This window comes from Hylobates moloch, unplaced genomic scaffold (genome assembly GCF_009828535.3).
Source record: "Hylobates moloch isolate HMO894 unplaced genomic scaffold, HMol_V3 SCAFFOLD_14, whole genome shotgun sequence".
NCBI classification, from domain to species: domain Eukaryota; kingdom Metazoa; phylum Chordata; class Mammalia; order Primates; family Hylobatidae; genus Hylobates; species Hylobates moloch.
In genome coordinates, this window is record NW_026652289.1 from 94,907,537 (window position 1) to 94,934,097 (window position 26,561).

At 39.9% G+C, this 26,561-nt stretch overlaps 1 protein-coding gene across 5 annotated transcripts in view; it reads right to left on the reverse strand.

The window, feature by feature from the left end:
* Window positions 1-8,894: 8,894 nt before the first annotated feature.
* The window catches only part of SPPL2A (signal peptide peptidase like 2A), a 59,600-nt gene continuing 41,933 nt past the window's right edge, over window positions 8,895-26,561 (reverse strand). For 3 of the 5 annotated variants that reach the window (XM_032174502.2, XM_032174503.2, XM_032174506.2), the window contains 3 exons: window positions 23,417-23,494; window positions 20,953-21,113; window positions 8,895-11,632 (listed from right to left, as the gene is read on the reverse strand). In XM_032174502.2, coding sequence (XP_032030393.1) covers window positions 11,558-11,632; window positions 20,953-21,113; window positions 23,417-23,494 — 314 coding nt within the window. In that variant the 3' untranslated portion in view covers window positions 8,895-11,557. The remainder of the gene's footprint in view (window positions 11,633-20,952; window positions 21,114-23,416; window positions 23,495-26,561) is intronic. The other 2 variants (XM_032174508.2, XM_058427412.1) reach the window with 2 other exon arrangements.

A 26,561-nucleotide genomic window follows, 5' to 3' on the forward strand; every position in this document is an offset into this window, starting at 1 on the left:
CAACTAGTCAAAGATCTTTTTTGTTTTTGAGACGCAGTCTCACTCTGTCACCCAGGCTGGAGTGCAGTGGCGTGATCTTGGCTCACTGCAAGCTCCGCCTCCCAGGTTCCCGCCATTCTCCTGCCTCAGCCTCCAGAGTTGCTGGGACTATAGGCGCCCGCCACCACGCCCGGCTAATTTTTTGTATTTTTTAGTAGAGACAGGGTTTCACCATGTTAGCCAGGATGGTCTTGATCTCCTGACCTTGTGATCCGCCCGCCTCGGCCTCCCAAAGTGCTGGGATTACAGGCGTGAGCCACCGCGCCCAGCCCAGTCAAAGATCTTTGTTTAATGCACTAGGTGCAAATTGTTGGCTTATGTGATTGTTTCCACATTAATCATGCCTCTGGCTTCTCTCTGAATGGATCTGCCATCAGCGTGAGTCCCTGGGCAACTGAAAAAGAGACACACACTTTATTGCAAAACTAAAAGGGAACTATTTAGAGCTGGTGCTGTGGCTCACACCTGTAAGTGGGAGTCTTTGGGAGTCTGAGATGGGCAGATTGCTTGAGCCCAGGAACTGGAGACCAGCCTGCACAACACGGCGAAACTGTGTCTCTACAAAAAATACAAAAATTAGTTGGGCATGGTGGCACGTACCTCTAGTCCCAGCTACTCAGGGGGCTGAGGTGGGAGAATCATCAGGTGAGGTCGAGGCTGCAGTGAGCTGTGATTGCACCATCCCACTTCAGCGTGGATGACAGAGTGAGATGCTGCCTCAAAATGTATATATATACACAAATAAAAATAAATAAAAAGAAATGATTTAGGGCCAGGCACAGGGACCACACCTGTAATCCCAGCACGTGGGAGACTGAGACAGGAAGATTACTGGAGCCCAGGAGTTTGAGGCTGCATTGAACCATGATCATGCCACTCCAGCCTGGGCACTCCAGCCTTGGCAACAAAGCAAGGCCCTGACTCTAAGAAAAAATTTTAAAAAGAAATGACTTAGAATGTTGACAACATTAAAACAATTAAAATTGTTTAGAGCATGAAAACAAAGATAGAGTCAATATACGAAATGTCCATTTTATGTAACTTTCTCTGTCACTTAAACTCAGACACTCATAGATGCTTGGCAAATGACTACAGAAGCCTTTGTTTATATAAGCAGAAGGTGATTAAACCAGTTCCAACAAATTTTGCTGTACTTTGGATAGAGGATTAATGGATTTTCTTTCTTAGGCACTCTTTCAAAAGAATTACCCTCGTTTGCTAGTGGAAAGCTTAAAAAATGCCAACTAAAAATACCTGGAATGTTTCAAATACTAATCTCTAACCCCAGTACCTTAGTACAGTGGCTGGCATATCATAAGTATTCAATAAATATTTCTTGAATAATTGAGAGGATGAAAATCAGGCTTCTTTCAATTGTATTATATGTGATATGCTAATCAGTTACACAATATACAACTAAAATTTTTAAAAATATTTTTCCACTTTTTTTTTTGAGATGGAGTCTTGCTGTGTCTCCAGGCTGGAGTGCAGTGGTGTGATCACAGCTCACTGCAGCCTCCACCTTCCGGGTTCAAGCAATTCTCCTGCCTCAGCCTCCCGAGTAGCTGGGATTACAGGCGCATGCCACAACGCCTGGCTAACATTTTTTTGATTTTTAGTAGAGACGGGATTTCACCATTTGGCCACGATGGTCTCAATCTCTTGACCTCGTGATCTGCCAGCCTCAGCCTCCCAAAGTTCTGGGATTACAGGCGTGAGCCACTGTGCCCGGCCTATTTTCCCACTTTTAATAACCTTTTCTTTGGCCTGTGTTTATTTCTAAAAGGGAAAAAAATTTCTTCCTAAAGCTCTCAAACTCTGCCCCAGGTGACTACATTTGGGCAAAAGCCAGGACAAATTACCAGTAACCATAGAGAGAAATTCCACTTTGAATTTAGCAAAGCCCTATGTTGATTGAGAATATTATTGTTGGGGCCAGGCGTGGTGGCTCATGCCTGTAATCCCAGCACTTTGGGAGGCCGAGGCGGGTAGATCACCTGAAGTCAGGAGCTCGAGACTAGCCCAGCCAACATGGTAAAACCCCATCTCTACTAAAAATACAAAAATTAGCTAGGTGTGATGGTAGGCACCTGTGATCCCAGCTACTCGGGAGGCTGAGGCAGGAGAATTGCTTGAAACAGGGAGGCGGAGGTTGCAGTGAGCTGATATGGCATCACTGCACTCCAGCCCCAGCCTGGGCGACAGAGCGAGACTGTCTAAAAAAAAAAAAAAAAAAAAAATCTGATTTTCTGATATTGGATATAATCACATTTCTATTTCTATGAAACATTAACATTGTTAACTTAATGTCAATTTATTGTAATAAAATTTTAACATTGTAAGATTAGCTAAGGAATATCCTAAAATGCAAGATAAATGGCATCAATTCAAAGTTACTGTATGGGTTTTTATGTGTATGAGTGTATATATACATGTCTCACTGTTTTTATTTTTCCTTTCTCTCTCTTTTTTTTCTGAGATGGAGTCTTGCTCTGTCACTCACTGCAAGATTTCATCTCACTGCAACCTGTGCCTCCCGGTTTCAAGTGATTGTCCTGCCTCAGCCTCCTGAGTAGCTGGGATTACAGGTGCCTGCCACAATGCCTGGGTAATTTTTTGTATTTTTAGTAGAAACAGGTTTTCACCATGTTGGCCAGGCTGGTCTTGAACTCCTGACCTCAGTTGATCCGCCTGCCTCAGCCTCCCAAAGTGTTGGGATAACAGGAGTGAGCCACCTCGCCGGCCCTCTCTTTTTGTTTTAATTTTGTTTTAGAGACGAAGTCCCACATGTTGCCCAGGCTGATCTTGAGCTCCGCCTCAGCCTCCCAAAGTGCTGAGATTACAGGCATGAGTCACCAAGCCAATCCTGGTCTCGTTATTCTTTTTTCTTTTGGAGACAGAGTCTTGCTGTGTCACCAGGCTGGAGTGCAATGGCTCGATCTCGGCTCACCGCAACATTCGCCTCCCGGGTTCAAGCGATTCTCCTGCCTCAGCCTCCAAGTAGCTGGGATTACAGGCATGGGCCACCATGCCTGGCTAATTTTGCATTTTTAGTAGAGAGGGGGTTTCTCCATGTTGGTCAGGCTGGTCTCAAACACCCGACCTCAGGTGATCCGCCCACCTTGGCCTCCCAAAGTGCTGGGATTACAGGTGTGAGCCACCGCGCCCAGGCTTTAATGTGATTTTTAAGGTCTGACTAGTGTAGCCCCTGTCCATTTCCAACTTAATTTCCCGTTGTATAAACTCCATCTCAAAGAAAAAAAATCACGCTAACGATTTTGGACTATTCTTAGATAAATTAGGTGCTGTTTAGGGTTTTTCTAAAGCACTGTAGTGGAATGATGAGATTTCCACTTTGGAAAGATCACTGGCTATGATGTGGAAAGGGAATCAATGGCACAATTAATGGCTGGAAGACCCATTAAGAAACTGTTACAGTACAGACAGATTAAGCTAATTTAGTGGCAGTGGGGATGGTGATTCCTGGAACTCTTTTGAGAGACATCTGGAAGACGGAATGGAGAGGACTTGGCAACTGCCTTTGTATATTTTATTTCTCTGCATTGAAAGGGACTGAATTTGGTCAATAGTTGGTGAAGCTTCAGTTGAAAAGTGTTGGACATACATATTAATACATTTGTGGATGAAACATTTTTCACATTTATAAAAAAATTATTTGGTTTTCTATATAATTAAATAGGTAGCAAAGCCTATTTATAGGTGACTTATTAATTAGAAGCCAATTGGTACCTTTTCCCACTTAATCTAGAGAAGTGACTCTCTGATCTAAATTGTTAAATTGCTTTTAACAGAATGATATGCCAAACCATAGACATTCAGTTTTACCTGACTAAGAACTGTTAATATTTACCCATAGCCTCCTAAGGAAGAAAGAATCAGTGCCTTACTATAGTTTACAGCGATCTCTTTCCAGAAGTCCGCTAAGAAGTCTGGCTATTGCTACAATTGCAATGCTTCTATTCTAAGGGCTCATCAACAGGTAATTGGAATTTCCAAAATTTTTTGAGAGAGCACATTTTATCATCAGTGTTACCTAGAATGGTCATTGTTTTCATTTTCTAGCACTAATGCTTTTCAGTGATATTTTAATTTTTGCTTTATTTTTCATTTGTTGTGGGTCAGTAGGGTAAGCGTCACAACAACAAAAAAGTTTAAAACTATTGATCTGGCCGGGCGAGGTGGCGCACGCACTTTGGGAGGCTGAGGCAGGCAGATCACGAGGTCAGGAGTTCGAGACCAGCCTGACCAAGATGGTGAAATCCCGTCTCCACTAAAAATACAAAAATTAGCCAGGCGTGGTGGCTCACGCCTGTAATCCTAGCATTTTGGGAGGCCGAGGCAGGCGGATTGCCAGAGCTCAAGAGTTGAAGACCAGCCTGGGCAACACGGTGAAACCTTGTCTCTACTAAAATACCAAAAATTAGCCAGGTGTGGTGGCGTGCACCTGTATTCCCAGCTACTTGGGAGGCTGAGGCAGGAGAATCACTTGAACCCGGGAGGGGGTGGTTGCAGTGAGCCAAGATTGCACCACTGTACTCCAGCCTGGGTGACAGAGCAAGACTCTGTCTCAAAAAAACAAAAGAAAATGATATGAATAATTTACTATTTAACCAGCTGTTAGTATGAATATTTATTGAGAAAAATAATTGTCTGAATGTTTAAACGAATAAATTTTATAACATTCCCAAAAAATTAACTCAGTAGATTTTTATGGTATTTGTATTTTAAATTCATAACAGAAGCATATGATAGAAAATTCAGAAAGTAAGAGTATAGGCTGGGCTTGATGGCTCATGCCTGTAATCCCAGCACTTTGGGAGGTTGAGGCAGATCACTTGAGCTCAGGAGTTTGAGACCAGCCTGGGCAACATAGTGAGACCTCGTCTCTATTTTTCAAAAAATTAAATACGAGAAAAAAAAAAAAGAGTATACATGGAAAAGTCCTCACTCCTGTGCCCTAGCCATCTTACTTCCTTTCTCCCTAAAAAAACCAAAAGCCACTCTTTCCAGTTTCTGGAAAGTTATGTATCTTTCCAGATATATGAGCCTGTAGTATGACACAAGGTTCTTGTATGGAGGGAAGAACAGGATTTTCTCAACATATCATCAAGACAAACTACAATACATATCAAGGCCAATCTCATCTGAATTAAAAAGAAAGTACAATGGCAGCAAGGATCTTGGTAATTTCTGGGAACAATATTAGTAAAAATGCAAATGCCAGGATTGTTCAGCACAAGGGGTGGGACTTTGTTTTTTGGTAAAAAAGAGCCTATATAGACCTTAGTACTTTTATTTTTTTTTTTTTGAGACGGAGTCTCGCTCTGTCGCCAGGCTGAAGTGCAGTGACACGATCTCGGTCACTGCAACCTCCTCCTCCTGGGCTCAAGTGATTCTCCTGTCTCAGCCTCCCAAGTAGCTGGGACTACAGGCGCATGCCACCACGTCCAGCTAATTTTTGCATTTTTAGTAGAGATGGGGTTTCACCATGTTGGCCAGGATGGTCTCCATCTCGACCTCGTGATCCGCCCACCTCGGCCTCCCAAAGTGCTGGGATTACAGGTGTGAGCCACCATGCCTGGCCAGAATCTAGGTTTTAAGGATAATTTGTAAAACCTAAATAGCTACATAATTTCTTAAGCAATTATTACCATTTTTGTGTTATATGAACATGATCTATCTAGTACAGTTAGTTCATTTTCAATTGTTTCATCATTCAAAATAAAACAAATTCAAATTTTATTTTAAAATAGAATTTATTGAATACCATAGTAAATTAAATACATAAAAAATTGTTTTTCTTGTCAGTATTGGCACATAATGATAGTTTAAAGTACTGCTAAATTAACACTTCAAAAATTTCAAATTTTAAAACATTCCATAAAAATATAAAGCCTAGTAGTGTTATAAAAGTATTAATTTACACTAACTTACATATCAAAGTGTTAAAAAAGAAATTCCACACTCAAACCAATTATCTGAGAAGTAAAAATTGAATCATATGTTTTTAAAAATGTTTTCATTTGAACAAAATGCAACAGAAGGTATAAAACAGCCAAAAATTACCTAATTTACATTGACTTGTCCTACTAGAAAATGTTGCAGGTTAACTTTAGACATTAAAAAGATTCATATTCCAAAGGAATAGAAAAGCTGTTTGCAATACTTTTTATGCCTGATCAAAGAACCACATAATGACATTAAATATTCTACATTTTGTGGGTTGCTCCTTAATTGCCAGTAATGGAGGACTACTATAAAAATTTAGTTTTAAAAATAATTTTTCCCCCAATGAACATTTTTATATAGAGGCTGTCCTCAGTATGGAAAGATTAAACAAGGACATTTATACTTATGATCTTCACTATAATATGGCCTATATATTACCCTGTCAATTTTTTTTCACTCTGAAAATTCAGTAATCTCGCATATGAGTATTACAGTAGAGGATCAAATTCCAAAAGGTTGAGTAATTTGATTCAGATCTCTTGAATTTACAGAGTACTTTTCCTCCAGGAAATGTATAAAGTTATTATTTTATGTTATATATCTATATTTCTTTGAGATGGCATTTTGCTATGTCACCTAGGCTGGAGTGCAGTCACTACTCACAGGCACAATCACAGCTCACTACAGCCTCAAACTCCTGGGCTCAAGGGACCCTCCCATCTCAGCCTCCCAAATAGCTGGGATTACAGGTGCATGCCACCACACCTAGCTTATATTCAGTATTTTGGTTTTATTTCCATTACCTTCACTAACTCCTTTAATTCCTTTGAGGTAAATAGGGCACTGCTAATGAATCTTTTTTAACTGTAGAACTGGTTATCTGGCAACATCTTAAATAAATTCAATATTTTTCCTTGACAATGGGAAACTATAAAGCCTTTCAGACCAGTACATTCCATTGTACTGGTCTACACTGAATTCCATTCAATTGTAGACGGAAGTACAGTTTTTGTTTTTGAAATTTCATTGGTTAAGATCAGGCTGAAATTTTAGAGATTAAGCTTAAATAAATTAGTTCATATATATATACACACACACACATATATATATATATATATATATTTTTTTTTTTTTTTTCTTTGAGATGGGGTCTTGCTCTGTCACCCAGGCTGGAGTGCAGTGGCGTGATCTCAGCTCACTGCAACTTCTGCCTCCCGGGTTCAAGTGATTCTCCTGCCTCAGCCTTCTGAGTAGCTGGGGTTACAGGCATGTGCCCCACCATGCCCAGCTAATTTTTGTATTTTTAGTAGAGATGGGGTTTCACCACGTTGGTCAGGCTGGTCTCAAACTCCTGACCTCGTGATCCACCCACCTTGGCCTCCCAAAGTGCTGGGATTACAGGTGTGAGCCACCGCACCCGGCCTTAGTTCAAATATTTTTTATTCAAATGTAAAATATGTCTATAGCTTAAAGGATAAATGCTTGAGGGAATGGATACCCCATTCTCCATGATCTGCTTATTTCACCTTGCATACCTGTATCAAAACATCTCATGCATCCCATAAATATATACACCTACATGTACCCACAATTTTTAAAAATGTAAAAATAGTAATTTTTGCTTATACTAAAGCATAAATTGAAAGAGCAAAGAAAACTGGAAAGCTCATTTGTATTTATTATAAATGTATCAATTCACTAAAATCTCTATGGACAAGTAAAATACACGAATGCCAATAGCAGATGGGTTAAAATTATTTCTTTTTTTTTTTTTTGAGACGGAGTCTCGCTCTGTCACCCAGGCTGGAGTGCAGTGGCGCGATCTCGGCTCACTGCAAGCTCCGCCTCCCGGGTTCACGCCATTCTCCTGCCTCAGCCTCTCCGAGTAGCTGGGACTACAGGCGCCCGCCACCACGCCTGGCTAATTTTTTGTATTTTTAGTAGAGACGGGGTTTCACCGTGGTCCCGATCTCCTGACCTCGTGATCTGCCCGCCTCGGCCTCCCAAAGTGCTGGGATTACAAGCGTGAGCCACTGCGCCCGACCTAAAATTATTTCTTTAAAAGAGAAATAAATTGCAGATTCTACTAAGGAATTGCTAATCTAAAAAAAAAATCTACAAGTGCCAGGCACGGTGGCTCATGCCTGTAATCCCAGCACTTGGGAGGCCAGGGCGGGCGGATCACCTGAACTTGGGAGTTTGAGACCAGCCTGATCAACATGGAGAAACCCTGTCTCTACTAAAAATACAATACTAGCTGGGTGTGGTGGCACATGCCTATAATCCCAGCTACTCAGGAGGCTGAGTCAGGAGAATCGCTTGAACCCGGGAGGCGGAGATTGCAGTGAGCTGATATCATGCCATTGCACTCCAGCCTGGGCAAAAAGAGCAAAACTCTGTCTCAAAAAAAAAAAAAGAAAAAAATCTACAAGCTAGAAGAAAATATAATGTATTAGAATATCAAGGTCTTTCCCCACAAACCTCACATTTATTTTTGCTAAACTAAACTGAGATAAAAGTAATCTACATTACAGTTTGAGATAGTGATTTCTGTTGATAAGCCACAAAAATGTTCATAGGGATTTTCTAAGAACTTTTCTTTTTGCATGAAGAATTAATAAATACAGTGTATCATTATTTTAAAGACATGTTTAGGGAAAAAAACAGCTTCTCTTCCCCTTAAAGTTATTAGTGGTGGGAGGGCAAGAGAGGAAGAGATGACAGCTTTTAAAGTCAAATTTTCATCTTATCTACCTTTTGTTCGAGTCCCCAAATAAAATATTTCTGTACTTTAATTTCTTAATCATTATTGTCAGCTTGGTTGCTACACATTTAATTACAATATAAAGTTGACACTGAGGATGAAGAAACTTGAGTAATTATACTTTTTCTTATTTCTATTTAACCAATAAGATTTTAATAGCAAGTTAGAACAAGATTTTACCTCCTTAATAACTAATGGTTAGATAAAGTACAATTTGTATCAAGTAACTCAGACTTCAGATTTCTGGATGTACCAGTCACTATGCTACTGAGGAGACACATCTAGTTCATGAAGTTAAAATATTAATTACTACTCCAGTTATATGAAACCAAATTATTTTGAGAAATTATTTTGCCAGGCACGGTGGCTCATGCCTGTAATCCCAGCACTTGGGGAGTCTGAGGCAGGCAGATCACGAGGTCAGGAGCTCAAGACCAGCCTAATCAACAAGGTGAAACCCCGTCTCTACTAAAAATACAAAAATTAGCCAGGTGTGGTGGCACGCACCTGTAATCCCGGCTAATTGGGAGGCTGAGGCAGGAAAATTGCTTCAACCAGGAGGCAGAGATTGCAGTGAGCCAAGATCTTGCCACTGCACTCCAGCGTGGGTGACAGAGGGAGACTCCGTTTCCAAAAAAAAAAAAAAAAAAGAAATTATCTCATTCAGATGTAGTAAAAAAAAAAAAATTTTCTTTAACATTCTTCATAAAATGTGATTAAGGCTATTAAATATCATAAAGCTTGGATGAGGGTGCAGATAATTTTATAAAAAAGCTGTATTTTGGCAAATATTTTATTATTATAAATGAAAATATAGTTAGAGTTTTAAAATGGCACTTAATCTGTTCTCTCAGAGTCTGCCAAATAAATCAGGTTTTTTGGAAAATATTCAAACTTGATACAATAGAGGCAAAATTAACTATTGTCAGGTAAGTCATTTGCCATAAACGAAAGGACCCATAACTGCATTAAGCAGAGAGGGACTGACTGTCAATGGAACTTCTCTATTTGCAATTTATTCAGCAAAAGCGAACAATTTTTAAAAAGTCTCTAATGCAAAATTTAGTTCAAATATCAAAGGTCTGATCAATTTTAAAAGGCATTAGTTTTATTTTTAATAAATTGAACTGGCCTTAGATGAAAGATATAGTTCTGTTCACATATTTTATACATTATTTACAGAGAAATGAAAAATCCTGCCGCCTTTGTTATCAGTTGTCATTTGGGAATTTCTTAGTAAAAGAAAATGGAACGATAATTTGACCTCTGACCTCCAGGAGAATGTTCAGGCCACATCTAAAGTTTACCAAAGAATGAGGAAAAAATTTTTTTCAAGTTGGAAGGTACCAGAGTGATTAGCTGGTCTAACCTACTTATTTTGCAGATTAGAAAACTGAGATACAAGTGTCTTGAGCTGCGGCAAATTACTCAACTCTTCCTTGTACTGTAATTAAACTGAGACTAACACCAAGTCTCTTGCTGTTGTTGCCAGTTCTTTTCTCTGAATCGCACTTTGTACATCCTCCACCAAGATTAAGAATCATTACCTATGGGGCAAGGGGTGGGAATCAGGAAGAAAAAAAGGTAACGGGTTGGGGTGGGGGAATGTGGGATAACGTTAGGAATGTTGTATTCAACAACGAGCCATATGTATTAATACATAATTTCTTAACAAAAATAATTAAAAAAAAATCAAACCTTAACATCAACAGAACCAAATTTCAAAGATCAGAAATACCAAAGTGAAACTGAATGTTAGTATTGAAATTTAAGCTACATTTTCAAAAAAAAGGCTGTCAAACCAATGAAAACTAGATTTCAGTTTCTGTCTCATTTTAGTGACTAGTTCTATATATTATGTTTCTCTATACCTGGAAAAATGTTCTTAATACACATGCAGTCTGAAGTAATTTCAGTTCTCAAGTTTATGAAACGACTGGGTTTACAAAAATACTACAAAAATGTGCACTTATATTTATTCCAAAATTATGTATTTCTAACCTCTGCAGTGCTATAAGGTCCAAATTTTCACTGTTGAATCGCCTTCTTGCATGGTGTTAAACAGTTATTTCTATACAGCAGATATAATTTGCATAAATCTTTTTTTTTTTTTCTTTTTGAGACAGAGTCTCGCTCTGTTGCCCAGGCTGGAGTGCAGTGGTGCGATCTTGGCTCACTGCAAGCTCCACCTCCCGGGTTCACGCCATTCTCCTGTCTCAGCCTTCCCAGTAGCTGGGACTACAGGTGCCCTCCACCACACCCAGCTAATTTTCGGTATTTTTAGTAGAGAGGGGTTTCACCGTGTTAGCCAGGATGGTCTCGATCTCCTGACCTCGTGACCCGCCCACCTCGGCCTCCCAAAGTGTTGAGATTACAGGGGTGAGCCACTGTGCCTGGCCAATTTGCATAATTCTTTACAGTAAAACCCATTCAGAAATAGTAACTACTTCTATCTGCCATCAGAGCTGAAAGAAACAGATTTCAGTAAAAAAAAGTATAGGGGTGGGTCAATGCATTTTTTTTTTTAGAAAAATATACTGTATATAGTACATCTCGGAAACTACACAGACCATATGTTTTATTTAATGTGAAGGCACAACTTTAACATTAAAAGCAAAGCGTTTTAGTTATTTATGATGTAATTGTCAGTACCAGCTCATAAAAATATATTTTTGCAAGCATATCATTAAAGACTCTTTCAGATTGTCAATTCAAAAGTCAATTTAAAAAGTCGAAGTCTATTTGTAGAAAATCAATGACACATTATAGTAGTTCCACATAATATTATTGCTGGACAACCTGTTCACCAGATATCACAGGGTTTTCTTCATTTGTTGCATAATCCAGATGGTCCATCATCTAGGCATAAATAAAAGACGTTAGGAAATGCAAAATTTCAACTTGCCCCCAATATTCACTACATTAGCAAAAGGATTCTGAGTTTTTCTAAAAAACACAGACTGCTCTATGACACTGAGCACTCCTTCTGGAGCACTGTTCTGGTTCAACATCTACACTTCTAAGGAGATAGTCAGGGTGACACTGAACCTCTCAGGAAGCCTAATCACATGACTCAAAGCCAATTTGTGTTCTCTGGATCTTCCGTTATCTCCATTTCCCAATATGAATACTGCCCTTCATGGCAGTGAGAACTCCAGAACAAAAGGAAGATATTCTTGACACTTATTCCAGGACACTATTCCAGGCAGTGTCCAATCACACAAATGGGAAAACTAAAAATGACCTCATGAATCACTGTGAGAATACCCGCTGACTCTGGGGCAGTGTGATATTATTGACACCTTGAAATAACCGTAAGATAATTTAAACTTTGGAAACATTATAACAATTTTTACAAAAAATGAACTTGATGTCAAATGATATCTGAAAACAAAACCAAGAATACATTTGCTAGGCCGGGCGCGGTGACTCAGGCCTGTAATCCCAGCACCTTGTGAGGCTGAGATGGGCAGATCACAAGGTCAGGAGTTCGAGACCAGCCTGGCCAAGATGGTGAAACCCCGTCTCTAATAAAAATACAAAAATTAGCTGGGCGTAGTGGTGGGCGCCTGTAGTTCCAGCTACTCGGGAGGCTGAGGCAGGAGAATTGCTTGAACCCAGGAGGCGGAGGTTGCAGTGAGCCGAGATCACGCCACTGCACTCTAGCCTGGGCAACAGAGTGAGACTCTGTCAGAAAAAAAAAAAAAATACATTTGCTATAGACTATTTTAAATAAATTACCAGCTGGGCATGGTGGCTCACGCCTGTAATCCCAGCACTTTGGGAGGCCGAAGCGGGTGGATCACGAGATCAGGAGATCCAGATCGTCCTGGCTAACACAGTGAAACCCCGTCTCTACTAAAAAATACAAAAAAAATTAGCCAGGCGTGGTGGCAAGTGCCTGTAGTCCCAGCTACTTAGGAGGCTGAGGCAGGAGAACAGTGTGAACCCGAGAGGCAGAGCTTGCAGTGAGCCGAGATCGTGCTACTGCGCTCCAGCCTGGGTGACAGAGCGAGACTCCGACCAAAAAAAAAAAAAAATTACCAGTAACACTTTTCTCAAATGGTCACTTCAGCTCTGCCTATATTCTCATAAAAAATTGTCTTATATTTGGAAATGAAGGATGAAGAAACTGTTTAAATGCTTTCAGTGTTTCAGCAATTCAAATACAATTACTAAAAATAGAAAAAAGTATTTAATGCCTTTGTGAAGACTGTTAAAGACTTTTAGACTAGTGATTAAATTTCAGTATTGCGATCCACTTTTTTCCTCTCCTTCATCAAGAATTAGAAGAACGAAAGATCAGCAAGATAAATGTTCCTATTTTTGAAAAGTGGTTCTGAAGGCTTTAGCGTTTTTTGGAAGAAGAACAAGAGGGTGGAATCATCTCCAAACAGGGTCTCTTGACTTGCCAGGCAGAAAGAATACAACATGAGCTAAGACTTTTGGCTGACAACAGTCTCAACTAATGGAGACAGCTTACAAAATCAAAACCTGGGCCAGGCGCGGTGGCTCATGCCTGTAATCCCAGCACTTTGGGAGGCCAACGCAGGTGGATCACGAGGTCAGGAGTTCGGGACCAGCCTGGCTTACATGGTGAAAACCTGTCTCCACTAAAAATACAAAAATTAGCCAAGCGTGGTGGTGCACCTGTAATCCCAATCCTACTTGGGAGGCTGAGGTGGGAGAATTGCTTGAACCTGAGAGGCAGAGGCTTTGGTGAGCCGAGATCACGCCACTGCACTCCAGCCTAGGCAACAGAGAGAGACCCTGTCTCAAAAAAATAAAAATAAATAAAAAATAAAAAACCTGCTGATACTCTACAAGCCATTTCAAGACCCAAAACTGTTTTGAGGTTTTCTAATTGCCAAAGATGTCCCCTAGATTTAAGGTCACTAGTTTGTAGCAATTCTAAGGGGAAAAAAACAAAAGCCAAATCAAGACAGATAACATTAAGTAGTTCACTACACGAAACATAAGATGAAGATGTTGAACATTTAATTTTAGTCAATTTAAATGAAGAGGGGAAAGGAAAAGTATGTAAGATATATTTAGGCCCCTTTTCTTCTAGGAATTTAAAAGTTCTGGGTCTAAGAGATTAGGGCTGTGTAGAGAGAAAATTGAAGCAGCCTCAGCAGAATGGATGGTGGAGAAACCCTCTTTCTTCTCCAGGATCTGCTTACCCCGGCAACTGTAATCTAATGAAATGACAGTCCACATACCCTAAATTATAACATGCTTCCCTGGTGCCTCGTTAGCACAGTAGGTAGTGAGTCAGTCTCATCTAACTTGCCTCTTCTTTCCTAATCCCCAGGTACCTCACTGGCACTATATAATCTAATCCCTGAACATAGAAATATATTAATTAAAAAAACCACTTTCAAAGTCAACTTATTGAGAAGTAAGCATCTCTATTCCCTATTTACTTTTCTTTACTGACTTTCCAATAAAAACAATACAGAAACATAAAGAACAAAGTTTTAAAAAATACAACAATAAATTAACATAAATAATACAATTAATTGACAAAATTGGCAAACATTTTCATCATATTTGGAAACAGGAAAGCTTGATTTGGAAAGATGGCTCTGAAATCAGGTCAGCTAACCTGGAGTTTTCTGATAGCTCTGCTTGCTTATAATTGAACCAATCTCCAGAAATAGTCTAATAAAACACTCACTAAAGCAGCGTAACTGGAGACTTGCTGATACTAAAGCAGAGTTGTTCTAACTTATCTCTGTATTCTGACTTGTCAGTTACAGCTTGTGACTTCTAAAAATAATGAGAAGTACTAGTGACATTTAACAGACACAACTCACTGTTTACTGGGTATCACAAACTGAAAACTTACCACCTGCCTGGAGAAAAATAGCCTATTGGATATTGCTGCACAAATTTAACTCCACTTATTTCATTATAGAAGCAAAAAATATCCCCTAAAATGATGACTCCTCTTCATTGTGCTATATGCCAAAGTAATTATGACTCTGCTTGATTTTTCTCTTCTGAGAAAAAAGTATCTTTATTTGCTTTATACTAATTAGAACTAAGACTTCACATAAAATCAAGTAAGTGGGTCTGAGTACTGTAGCTCTTGAAGCATTCCACAAAAAATGTTCATAGGAAATATAGTGTAACTAGTTTTGGGCTGTAGAAAATAATTTACAATTAGTATTTCCAAATTAGTATCCTTTTTTTTTTTTTTGTGAGATGGAGTTTCACTCTTGTTGCCCAGGCTGGAGTGCAATGGCGCGATCTCGGCTCACTGCAACCTCCGCCTCCCGGGTTCAAGCAATTCTCCTGCCTCAGCCTCCCTAGCAGCTGGGACTACAGGCACGCGCCACCACGCCTGAATAATTTTTTGTATTTTTAGTAGAGATGGGATTTCACTACGTTGGCCAGACTGGCCTCAAACTCCTGATCTCAGGCAATCCACCCGCCTCAGCCTCCCAAAGTGCTGGGATTACAGGCGTGAGCCACCGTGCCCAGCCCAAATTAGTATTATTTTAGTGAAACCCTATAGAAACATTACTTCTTTTGATGAGAGAAACTCACAGGAAGGGCTAAAAGACTCAAAGTAAGATCCTGAAGTATTTCAATAAAGTCTCCAAGTTACAACAAGTGAGGTATAACTTGCCCACTAAAAACAGCATGGAAAGACTGTCAGGGGTACCTGGACATTTAAAGAGTCTCCAGTGAAAAGTCCTGCTTTTTACTACCAATATTCTTGCACTCAACTCTATTATCAGGCATTCGAATGAACCAAATGACTAATAGTATAAACAAATTTGCCTTAGCCTTAGATTGTAACTTTATGTTACCTGTTTTGTATTTGATTATTTCAAAACAGCAGCAAAAACTTGCAATATTTACAAAAAAAGACTGCACATAAAGACTGTAGAGATACATGTCTAGTTTAATGTTTTAAAAGTGCCTCACTTTTACCGTGGCATATGACAATTACAGTCATTTGATAAGGGCTGCTGAAATACAATCAGGAAGCTTATACACACATGCAAAAGTAACTAAAGGCCAGTGGATGAAGGATTGAGCATTAGAGGTGCACTGCATAAAGACTTACAATAACATTAGCTGAGAATTTACAGCATAAAGACTACTGTCATAAGCATTGTGGATTCCTAATACGTAACAGCTAATACTTAGTGAGGGAGGCATATATAAATACCTGCACTGCAGGGCAGATGTTAGTAAGTATTTAAAATACAAAGTCTAAAAAAACATGGTGAAAGGTAAATGTGATTTTAATTGGAGCGCCTACTTCCTTCTAATTTCTTAGAGATCTGCTTGGAGAAGGCAGAATTTAAGTTGGGAGTTAAACAGGGATATTCTGGAAATAGAAACTGACAAAGCTTAGGAGATGACGGAGGTTGGGAGAGAGAAGCAAATTTCCAAAGAAACACAATGTTAATAACTTTATGTATACAACAACTCTAAATATTTAACTATTTCCAGTATGAGTTAGCATAAAAAGATATGGAAGCTACAAAGAAAGAAACTGTTTACAGTAGCTGCCCGTTAAGGGTGGGGGTGGGGGAAGAATGGTTAGAAAAAGGACTCCCATTTTTACTTTAGACACTTTTTTTTTTTTTTTTTTTTTTTGAGACAGAGTCTTGCTCTGTGTCCCAGCTGGAGTGCAGTGGCATGATCTCAGCTCACTGCAACATCCGCCTCCTGGGTTCAAGCAATTCTCTGCCTCAGCCTCCGAGTAGCTGGGATTACAGGCGCCCGCCACCACGCCCAGCTAATTTTTTTGTATTTTTTAGTAGAGACAGGGTTTCACCATCTTGGCCAGGCTGGTCTTGAACTCCTGACCTTGTGATCCACCTGCCTCGGCCTCCCAAAGTGCTGGGATTACAGGCGTGAGCCACCGTGCCCGGCCGTACTTTAGACACTTTTGTATTGCTTATTTTAAAAACACAAATACGTATTACTTTGTAATTAAGATACAAAAAAGAAAAATTACTAAAATGAAAACAGTAAAGGTCTATGCAAAAATTTTAGTAAATTAACTACCAATAATATTAACCTACGACATTAAAATAGAACAAAGAAGACTAGGATTACTACAATGAACATCTTTTCACATCATTTTTGCCCAAATTTTTAATCATTTTCTGAAAATACCTTAAAGAGAAATTACTGGGTCAAAGTAAAAAATAAAGTATGATATATGCATATAAGGGAATATTATATAGCCATTAAAATAATTTTATAAGGAATTTAAAATAAAATATAAAATGCAGTGAAAAAGAAAGAGAACTATTTACAGTATCATTCACTCGTCTATCCATTTATCCAGAGAAGGCACAGAAGGAAATTCACTTCAACCTTAACTATCTCTAGGTGGTAGAATTATGGGTGGACTTAATTTTCCTCTTGTATTTTTAAAAAATATTTTCCAAATTTTCTATAATCACATATTTTTATTTTTATTTATTTATTTTTGAGACAGAGTCTTGCTCTATCACCCAGGCTGGAGTGCAGTGGTGCAATCTCAGCTCACTACAACCTCCACCTCCCAGGTTCAAGCGCTTCTTGAAGTAGCTGGGATTACACGCATGCGCCACCATGCCCAGTTAATTTTTGTATTTTTAGTAGAGATGAGGTTTTGTCATGTTGGCCAGGCTGGTCTCAAACTCCTGACCCCAGGTGATCTGCCCGCCTCAGCCTCCCAAAGTGCTGGGATTACAGGCGTGAGCAACTGCGCCCAGCCTATAAGCATATATTTTTAATAATAAAATACTTTAAAAGCTGTATGAAAGGGAAATGAATTTTTTTAAGTAAAAATAAATTCTGACAATGAAAATAACAAGAAACATAAATAATTCTGTAAGAGAGCACATGTGCTCTCACTAACAATCCTAAATTTCAGTTCTAAACTAAACAAAGATTTAATGTCAACTCACAATAAAATTTCCTGATGTTGCTTGTCTTCTTTGTCCTGATTTACAGTTAATCAGATAAGTACCCCTAATAATAGAAATCTCTTGCTCACAGGCCTGTCCTGAGTCTCTTCTTCTGCCTCTACATTCTCACTCTATTCTGTATGCTAATGGCACTCCCAAGTATCTATCTCTAGCGGGTCCGTCTCTTGCACATCAGACCTATTTATTCAACTGCCTATTATTTCTCTCTTTGTGGTGATCCAATAGGTACTTCTGAAAAGTTCAAGATTGAATTCATCATCATATTCCTCAACCCTGTTGCCTTTCCTTCATCACCATCCCCCCACTCCGTTTCCCAAGCCAGAAGCCCTGGACTCTACTTCTTTTCCTCTACCCATACTGACTCCATCATCAGGCCCTATTATGCCTCTAAATTTCTCTTAACTTTGTTCACATCTTTCCATCTCACTACTTTGCTAATTTAGGCTTCTATCACTTCTTTTTTGTTTGTGTTTTTTTTTTTGAGACACGGTCTCGCTCTCTCTGTTGCCCAGGCTGAGTGAAGTGGTGCAATCATGGCTCACTGAAGCCCCTATCTTCCGGACTCAAGCAATCCTCCCACCTCAGGCTCCCGAGTAGCTAGGACCAAAGGCATGTGCCACCACGCCCACCAAATTTTTTCTTTTTTGTAGAGACAGGGTCTCGCATGTTGCCCAGGCTGGTCTCAAACTCCTGGGGTCAAGTGATCCTCCTGGCTTAGCCTCCCAAAGTGCTGCAATTATCAGTGTAAACAACCATGTCTGGCCTTCTATCACTTCTTATTGCAATAATTGTCCCCAGTTTTGCTCCCTTAATTTTCTAGATTTCTTAAAACCTTAAATGGTCTCCAATGCTTAGTATAGAGTCCGAACTCTTAAATGTGGCTTATCAGATGCTACAAGGCTCTCTCACTCCTGCTTCCTTCTCCAGTTTTCATTTCCTGTAGCTCCTGTAACCCTTACTCAGCATTATAGCCATCCTAACCTTCACTGAGTTTCTAGAATGTGCCATGTTCTCTTCCCTCTGAGCCTCGGAAGACATGGTTCCTTCAACATGGAACACACAGCTCAGTCTTAAAGTCTGGACATAAATTTAATATTCTTTAGAAAGCCTTCCCCAAATCACCTAGGACTCTTTCCTGAAACCACAAGCACTGGATATCCCATCTATAGTTTTCGTGGCACCTGCCGTAACTAATATGTTTATCACACTTTATTGTTAGTGACTTTATCTCTATTCCCCACTAGACTGTAACTTTTGTTTTTTTTTTTTTTTGAGATGGAGTCTTGCTCTGTGCCCCAGGCTGGAGTGCAGTGGCACGATCTTGGCTCACTGCAAGCTCCGCCTCCCAGGTTCACGCCATTCTCCTGCCTCAGCCTCCCGAGTAGCTGGGACTACAGGCGCCCGCCACCACGCCCGGCTAATTTCTTTTTGTATTTTTTAGTGGAGACGGAGTTTCACCGTGTTAGCCAGGATGGTCTCGATCTCCTCACCTCGTGATCCTCCCGCCTCGGCCTCCCAAAGTGCTGGGATTACAGGCATGAGCCACCACGCTCGGCTAGACTGTAACTTTCAAGAGGTCATGAGAATAGGCCTCTTTCTAACTTGATCATCTTGTATCACCAATACCAAAAATAGTATCCTCTCATAGAATCACTCACAAACATTTGCTAAATGAAGAAATATAAAACCATTAAAAAATGATGTAGACTACTTTTTGAGATGTGATTTTTAGATGTTATTAGCATAGTGTATATCATAGGATACACTTTTATTTTTAAAAATCTATAAAAATAAAAAACCTATGTGAATGTCATCTTCAATGGAAAAGTTAAAAGTTACCTTACTAGTTTAGTCAAGGGCATTATGATCATAAAGTACTTCTACATATAACAGTATAAGTTGAGACAACAGCTTTGTGATGTAGGCAAGACAGGTATTACTAGCTTAACCAAATCTCAAAGAAATTTTAAGATTTCCTCAAAAGAATTCTAAACCAGTGTTTTTTCAAATCATAGTAGTTTGTAACTTAACGTGTTAACCACCTCTCATTAAATAACACTATAAATGACACGAAAGACCAAGCACAAGATGGACATAGACTTTGAACTGTTTATCTACTATCAGAATTTCAGCCACCCATCCAAAGTGTCTCTCTTTTTGTTCACGTGACCACTGACACAGAAGCATGAGGGTGGATGGAGGAGGGTGGTAGTTGTAATAGGGGAAAGCAGAGCTAACTGCCTCACAAAGTGCCTTCATGAAGGGGTCAGTGCCACGGCCCTGACCTCAACAGGCTAGGGTTTCCCAACTCTTCTTAATTTCAATGCAAACAGACTTTACTGGAATACCAAGAACATTTAGGAAAAAGAAAAGAAAAGAAAAGGCTTTAACTTCAATGAAGAAACCACTCAAGCAAAAGAGACCTTGGTATCAAGATTTTCTTTGTTTAGAAATTTTAAAGAAAGCTCAACCTTGATTCACTTAAATCACAAATGAGTGCCCTATCTAGTTTGGTTAGGCCCATTTAGATGCTGAAGAGCACACTTTTTTTTTTGAGATGGAGTTTCGCCCTTCTTGCCCAGGCTGGAGTGCAATGGCGTGATCTTGGCTCACTGCAACCTCTGCCTCCTGAGTTGAAGTGATTCTCCTGCCTCAGCCTCCCAAGTAGCTGGGATTACACGCGCCTGCCACAACGCCCGGCTAAGTTTTTGTATTTTTAGTAGAGACAGGTTTCACCATGTTGGCCAGGCTGGTCTCGAACTTGTGACCTCAGGTGATCCATCTGCCTCGGCCCCCCAAAGTGCTGGGATTACAGGCATGAGCCACCGTGCCTAGCCAGAGTACACTTTTTATCTGCAAAACCTTAGGACTCTTACTATAAATAGCTAATGCTTGGTCTCAAAATTAAGTACTTATTTTAAACATTGAGTTTTATCTTTCATGAAGTCTGCTTTTGTGTAGGTTTTGAAAATACATGTTGAAATGCTATTTTGTTTTCCCTGATGTCCTCTGCAGTTTTTTTGTAGTTTTGTCTTGAATCACCAGGCTTTTGGCATTAAGATTGCAGGGGAGGTGACAAATGATGATTCAGCAGGTGGACAGTGAGTAAGGGGGTATTACAGTACTTTTTGGTACATAAAAGCTTTGCTATATATATAGGCTGTTCCCACCCAAAATCAGTCAGTAAATTAAGTCATAAGATAACTTGGTAACCAAAGTACAAGCACATACCTGATAGCTGTTACCTTTCCAGAACTTTTTCATTTCCTTACGTCTCCAGGCAACAACTGAGGCAGTAATAAGTGTGCAAGGTACTAAATAGAGGAGAGCAGGTTGCCCCTTTTTCATCAGCACCAGAACAACAAATGTAAGTATCATGCCAATAGCATAGGCTGCAAGAAGAATACCAAGCTATAAGTCATTTCTACATGTTACCAAAGGTGGGTTTTTTCCTCTCTCATTTATGTACTGGTTTTCAAATATTTCTGAGGATATTTTTGCTCTATGACTTCTTGTAATTTCATCATTTTCCCAGATAGCATTAGGAGACATCTTCTACAGAGCTTCTGAAAAATGTGGAAACTGGTTAGCATTTCAATTATTACTAACCTAACCATGTATCACTGATAAGAGATAATAATTCATGAGAGTTTCAATTATCTGTTGCTATTAAAGATGTTAAATAGGCCGGGCGCGGTGGCTCACGCCTGTAATCCCGCACTTTGGGAGGCTGAGGCTGGCGGATCACGAGGTCAGGAGATCGAGACCATCCTGGCTAACACGGTGAAACCCCGTCTCTACTAAAAATACAAAAAAATTAGCCGGGCGAGGTGGCCGGTGCCTGTAGTCCTAGCTACTTGGGAGGCTGAGGCAGGAGAATGGCGTGAACCCCGGGGGGCGGAGCCCGCAGTGAGCCGAGATCGCGCCACTGCACTCCAGCCTGGGCGACAGCGAGACTCCGTCTCAAAAAAAAAAAAAAAAAAAGATGTTAAATAGTTAAATCTGTACCAATAGGTACTATAGGTTGTTTTAAAAAATCTTCCTAACACTGATTACATACTTCCTAAACTTTGTTAATAAGCACATACTTTTGAACTTTTCTTTCTTTTTTTTTTGAAATGGAGTTTTGCTCTTGTTGCCCAGGCTGGAGTGCAATGGCACGATCTCAGCTCACCGCAACCTCCGCCTCCTGGGTTCAAGCGATTCTCCTGCCTCAGTATCCCGAGTAGCTGGGATTATAGGCATGCACCACCACACACCTGGCTAATTTTGTATTTTTTAGCAGAGACTGGGTTTCTCCATGTTGGTCAGGCGGGTCTCAAACTCCCGACCTCAGGTGATCCGCCCGCTTCAGCCTCCCAAAGTGCTGGGATTACAGGTGTGAGCCACCGTGCCCGGCCTGAACTTTTCTTAGTGACTCAGGGTTTTACTAGGAACATAGGATCTCAGAATATTCCCTTTATAAACAACTTAGTATAGTTTCTAATTTTAAAGATGAGGCAATGGAGGAACAGGGAGTTTAAGTGAGTTGTCCAAAGGTACACAGAATTAATGAACACTCCTATAATCTGCCTTTGGATACTAATATGTTAAAGCCCTGGAGAGTACTATACTTAGTGGCCTCAAACTGCTTTTTTTGAGACGGAGCCTCGCTCAGTTGCCCAGGCTGGAGTGCAGTGGTGCAATCTTGTCTCTTGAACCCACTTCCCAGGTTCAAGCAATTTTCTTGCCTCAGCCTCCCGAGTAGCTGGGAATACAGGTGTGCACCACCATGCCCAGCTACTTTTTGTATTTTTAGTAGAGATGAGATTTCACCATGTTGGCCAGGCTGGTCTCAAACTCCTGACCTCAAGTGATCCACTTGCCTTGGCTTCCCAAAGTGCTAGGATTACAGGCAAGAGGGACCACGTCTGGCCAGCCATTGCGCCCGGCTGAGACTGCTTTTTGAATTTCTTTATACTTTTTTTCTTTTCTTCATCTTCTCCCTCACTTAGCTATTTCTTTTCTTTTTCTTTTCTTTTTTTTTTTTTGAGACAGAGACTCAATCTTTCGCCCAGGCTATAGTGAAGTGGTACGATCATGGCTTACTGCAGCCTTGACCTCTTGGGCTTAAGCGTTTCTCCCATCTCAGCCTCCTGAGTAGCTGGGACCATAGGCATGACTACCACACCCAGCTAATTCAAAAATAATTTTTTTTTTTTTGAGACAAAGTCTTGCTCTGTCACCAGGCTGGAGTGCAGTGGCGCAATCTTGGCTCACTGTAACCTCTGCCTCCCAGGTTCAAGTGATTTCCTGGCTTAGCCTCCCCAGTAGCTGAGACTACAGGTGTGTGCCACCATGCCCAGCTAATTTTTTTTGTATTTTTAGTAGAGATGGGGTTTCATCATGTTGGCCAGGATGGTCTCAATCTCTTGCCCTCATGATCTGCCTGCCTTGGCCTCCCAAAGTGCTGGGCTTACAGGCGTGAGCCACTGTGCCTGGCCCTAAAACTGTTTTTATAGAGATCACTATGTTGCGCAGGCTTGTCTAGAACTCCTGGGCTCAAGCAATCTGCCTGCCTTGGCCCCCAAAGTGCTAGGACTCCAGGGGTGAACCACCATGCCCAAACTGTACTCCTTCTTTATTTTTAGACCTCTGTCTTTTCCTCCAGAGGATACAATTCAACATTTAATAGAAAGAAAAAACAAAAATTTACCAACTGTAGACGAAACATAGTATATATAAGAAGAACCAGTCTGAACATCAAATCTTCTACAGTATGCGATCAACAGGCCTTAAAAAAAAAAAAACATTATTTTCTTAAAACAATAACAGCAATGCAAATTCAACTGTTAACAATAGTAACAGTATATGTTAAATTGAATCTTCATTGTTGTATTATGAGAACATTCAAGTACCTCAAATTCTTGACAAAATTTTATATGCTGATTTTAAAAATACTTAATACCATAGTTTAAACATTTCCTCAAGCTATTAAATAGTTTTTAACTACCATTTTTATTAGCTGCTCAATATTCCATGTCATGAAGAACACTTTTTTTTTTTTTTTTTGAGATGGAGTCTCGCTCTGTTGCCCAGGATGGAGTGCAGTGGCGCGATCTCGGCTCACTGCAACCTCCACCTCCCAGGTTCAAACAATTCCCCTGCCTCAGCCTCCTGAGTAGCTGGGACTACAGGCGCGTGCCACCAGGCTTGGCTAATTTTTTGTATTTTAGTAGAGATGGGGTTTCATCATGTTGGCCAGGGTGGTCTCGATCTCCTGACCTCATGATCCACTGGCCTCGGCCTCCCAAAGTCCTGGGATTACAGGCATGAGCCACCAAGCCCGGTCATGAAGAAAACTTTTAAAATTTATCATTAAAAAATGTATTGAACAGACTAATGGGTTTACATCAAACTAAAAAGCTTCTGCACAGCCAAGGAAACAGTCAACAAAGTGAAGAAAACACCTATGAAATGGGAGAAAATATTTGCAAACTATATACCTGATAAGGGGTTAACATCTAAAATATATTAATATAAGGAACTCAAACAACTCAATAGTAAGTAAACAACCCAATTAGAAAATGGGCAAAGGATTTGAATAGCTAATTCTCAATAGAAGACACATAAATAGCCAACAGGTATATGAAAAAATTGCTCAAAATCACTAATCATCAGAAAAATGCAAATTAAAACCACAATGAGATATCACCTTACATATGTTAGAACGGCTGTTATTAAAAAAACGAAAAGCCTTAGAGAGGATGTAGCAAAAAGGGAACCCTGTACGTTGTTGATGGGAATGTAAATTAGTGCAGCCATTATGGAAACCAGTGTGATGGTTCTTCAGAAAATTAAAATTACAACCACCATTTGGTCTAATAATCCCATTACTGGGTATATATCCAAAGGAACTGAAATCAGTATGTCAAAGAGATATTTGCATTCCCATATTCACTGCAGCATTATTCACAATAGCCAAGATATGGAAGCAACCTAAGTGTCCATCAACAGATGAATAAATAAAGAAAATGTGGTACATACACAGACTGGAATACTATTCGGTTGGGTTTTTTTTTGGAGACAGAGTCTCGCTGTGTCACCCAGGCTGGAGTGCAGTGGTGTGTGGAGTGCAGCGGTGTGATCTCAGCTCATTGCAACCTCTGCCTCCTGGGTTCAGGGGATTCTCCTGTCTCAGCCTCCCAAGTAGCTGGGATTATGGGCGTGTGCTAACACACATGGCTAATTTTTGTATTTTTAGTAGAGATGGGGTTTCACCATGTTGGCCAGGCTGGTCTTGAACTCCTGACCTCAAGTCATCCACCTGCCTCAGCCTCCCAAAGGGCTGGGATTACAGGCATGAGCCGCCACGCTTGGCTCATGCTTTCATTTGTAAACATGCAATTATGCAGAAACAACTCATTTAATATCTATTTCTTGTAAGAAATTTGTTGAACCTTTTCTTCTTCCCAAAGAAGAAATCTCAGCTTGTATTTATTTATAATGTTATAAAAACAGAAAGGATGACATTTGACCACTTAAAAATCATAAAATAATTTTACTATCTTCATTAGTTATTTGAATTAATTAGTTTTGGTCTCTATAAAATTAATAAAGTAAGTCCCTTGCTGTTTTTGCTATTTAATCACATTTCCATGTTTTTTAAAAAATGGTACTTTTTTCCTCCCTAAATTCAAATTTAGCTTTTAGGATTAAATCATGTATTGTCAGTACCTCTGCTCTTTGGAGAAATATTTTTGTTTTAGACCTTTGACATTTACTTCAATAACGTAGTATTTATATACTATTTTTACAAGTTCTATGCCAAGTTCTATACAGAAGATCTTGTATAGCCCTTGGTGTGGAAATGGTAAAATCAGGTATAAGTTTAATGATATTCAAAGAAGTGTAAGGTTACGCAACAGAATGTTTTCCTTATTTTATCAATTACGTGAATCAAGATTCACTGAGCTAAGAGAGCTGCTATAATGGACTTTGCCATGTCAACTTGCAGGGCAACACTGCTAGCTTTTCTCTCTCTACCTGGTTTTACTATGTAAATAGAAGGGCTTTTTCAGAAGCACCAGTACTCCTCACCCATCCACCACAGGCAGTTAGTACATAGGGAGACTGTAAGAAAAATGAAGAAGGAGCTGGTGCGGTGGCTCACGCCTATAATCCCAGCACTTTGGGAGGCCGAAGCGGGCAGATCACAAGGTCAGGAGATCAAGACCATCCTGGCTAACACGGTGAAACCCAGTCTCTACTAAAAATACAAAAAATTAGCCAGGTGTAGTGGCAGGCGCCTGTAGTCCCTGTTACTCAGGAGGCTGAGGCAGGAGAATGGCGTGAACCTGGGAAGCAGAGGTTGCAGTGAGCTGAGATCACGCCACTGCACTCCAGCCTGGGTGACAGAGCGAGACTCCATCTCAAAAAAAAAAAAGAAAAATGAAGAAGGAAAAACTCAGTTGACAGAGGAATATTATTAATTACTTCTAAACTAAATTATTACTGGGCTTGGATTAAGTTTATTCTACAGACAGGGCAGTGAGGAAAGTAAGGCAAAACTACACTGTCAGAGCAGACATGCTAAGAGATGGTGATAAATTCCACTATAAACTGTGTCTTTTTGTATTACGCAGTCCTACAAGCTGGTGTTCTTCTATGTTTCTCCTCTTGATCACAGCCTTGCCTAATATTCTTAAACCCCTTTTTCTAAAACATAACTATTATCTTAAAATATAAGTAATATAAACTATTTGTTTGGCATTATTATATTCAACTTCTAAAAAGAGTCACAAATATACTTTCTTGAAGAAGAAGGTTAAACTGATCCTAGTTGCTTCCTCTAACAAACT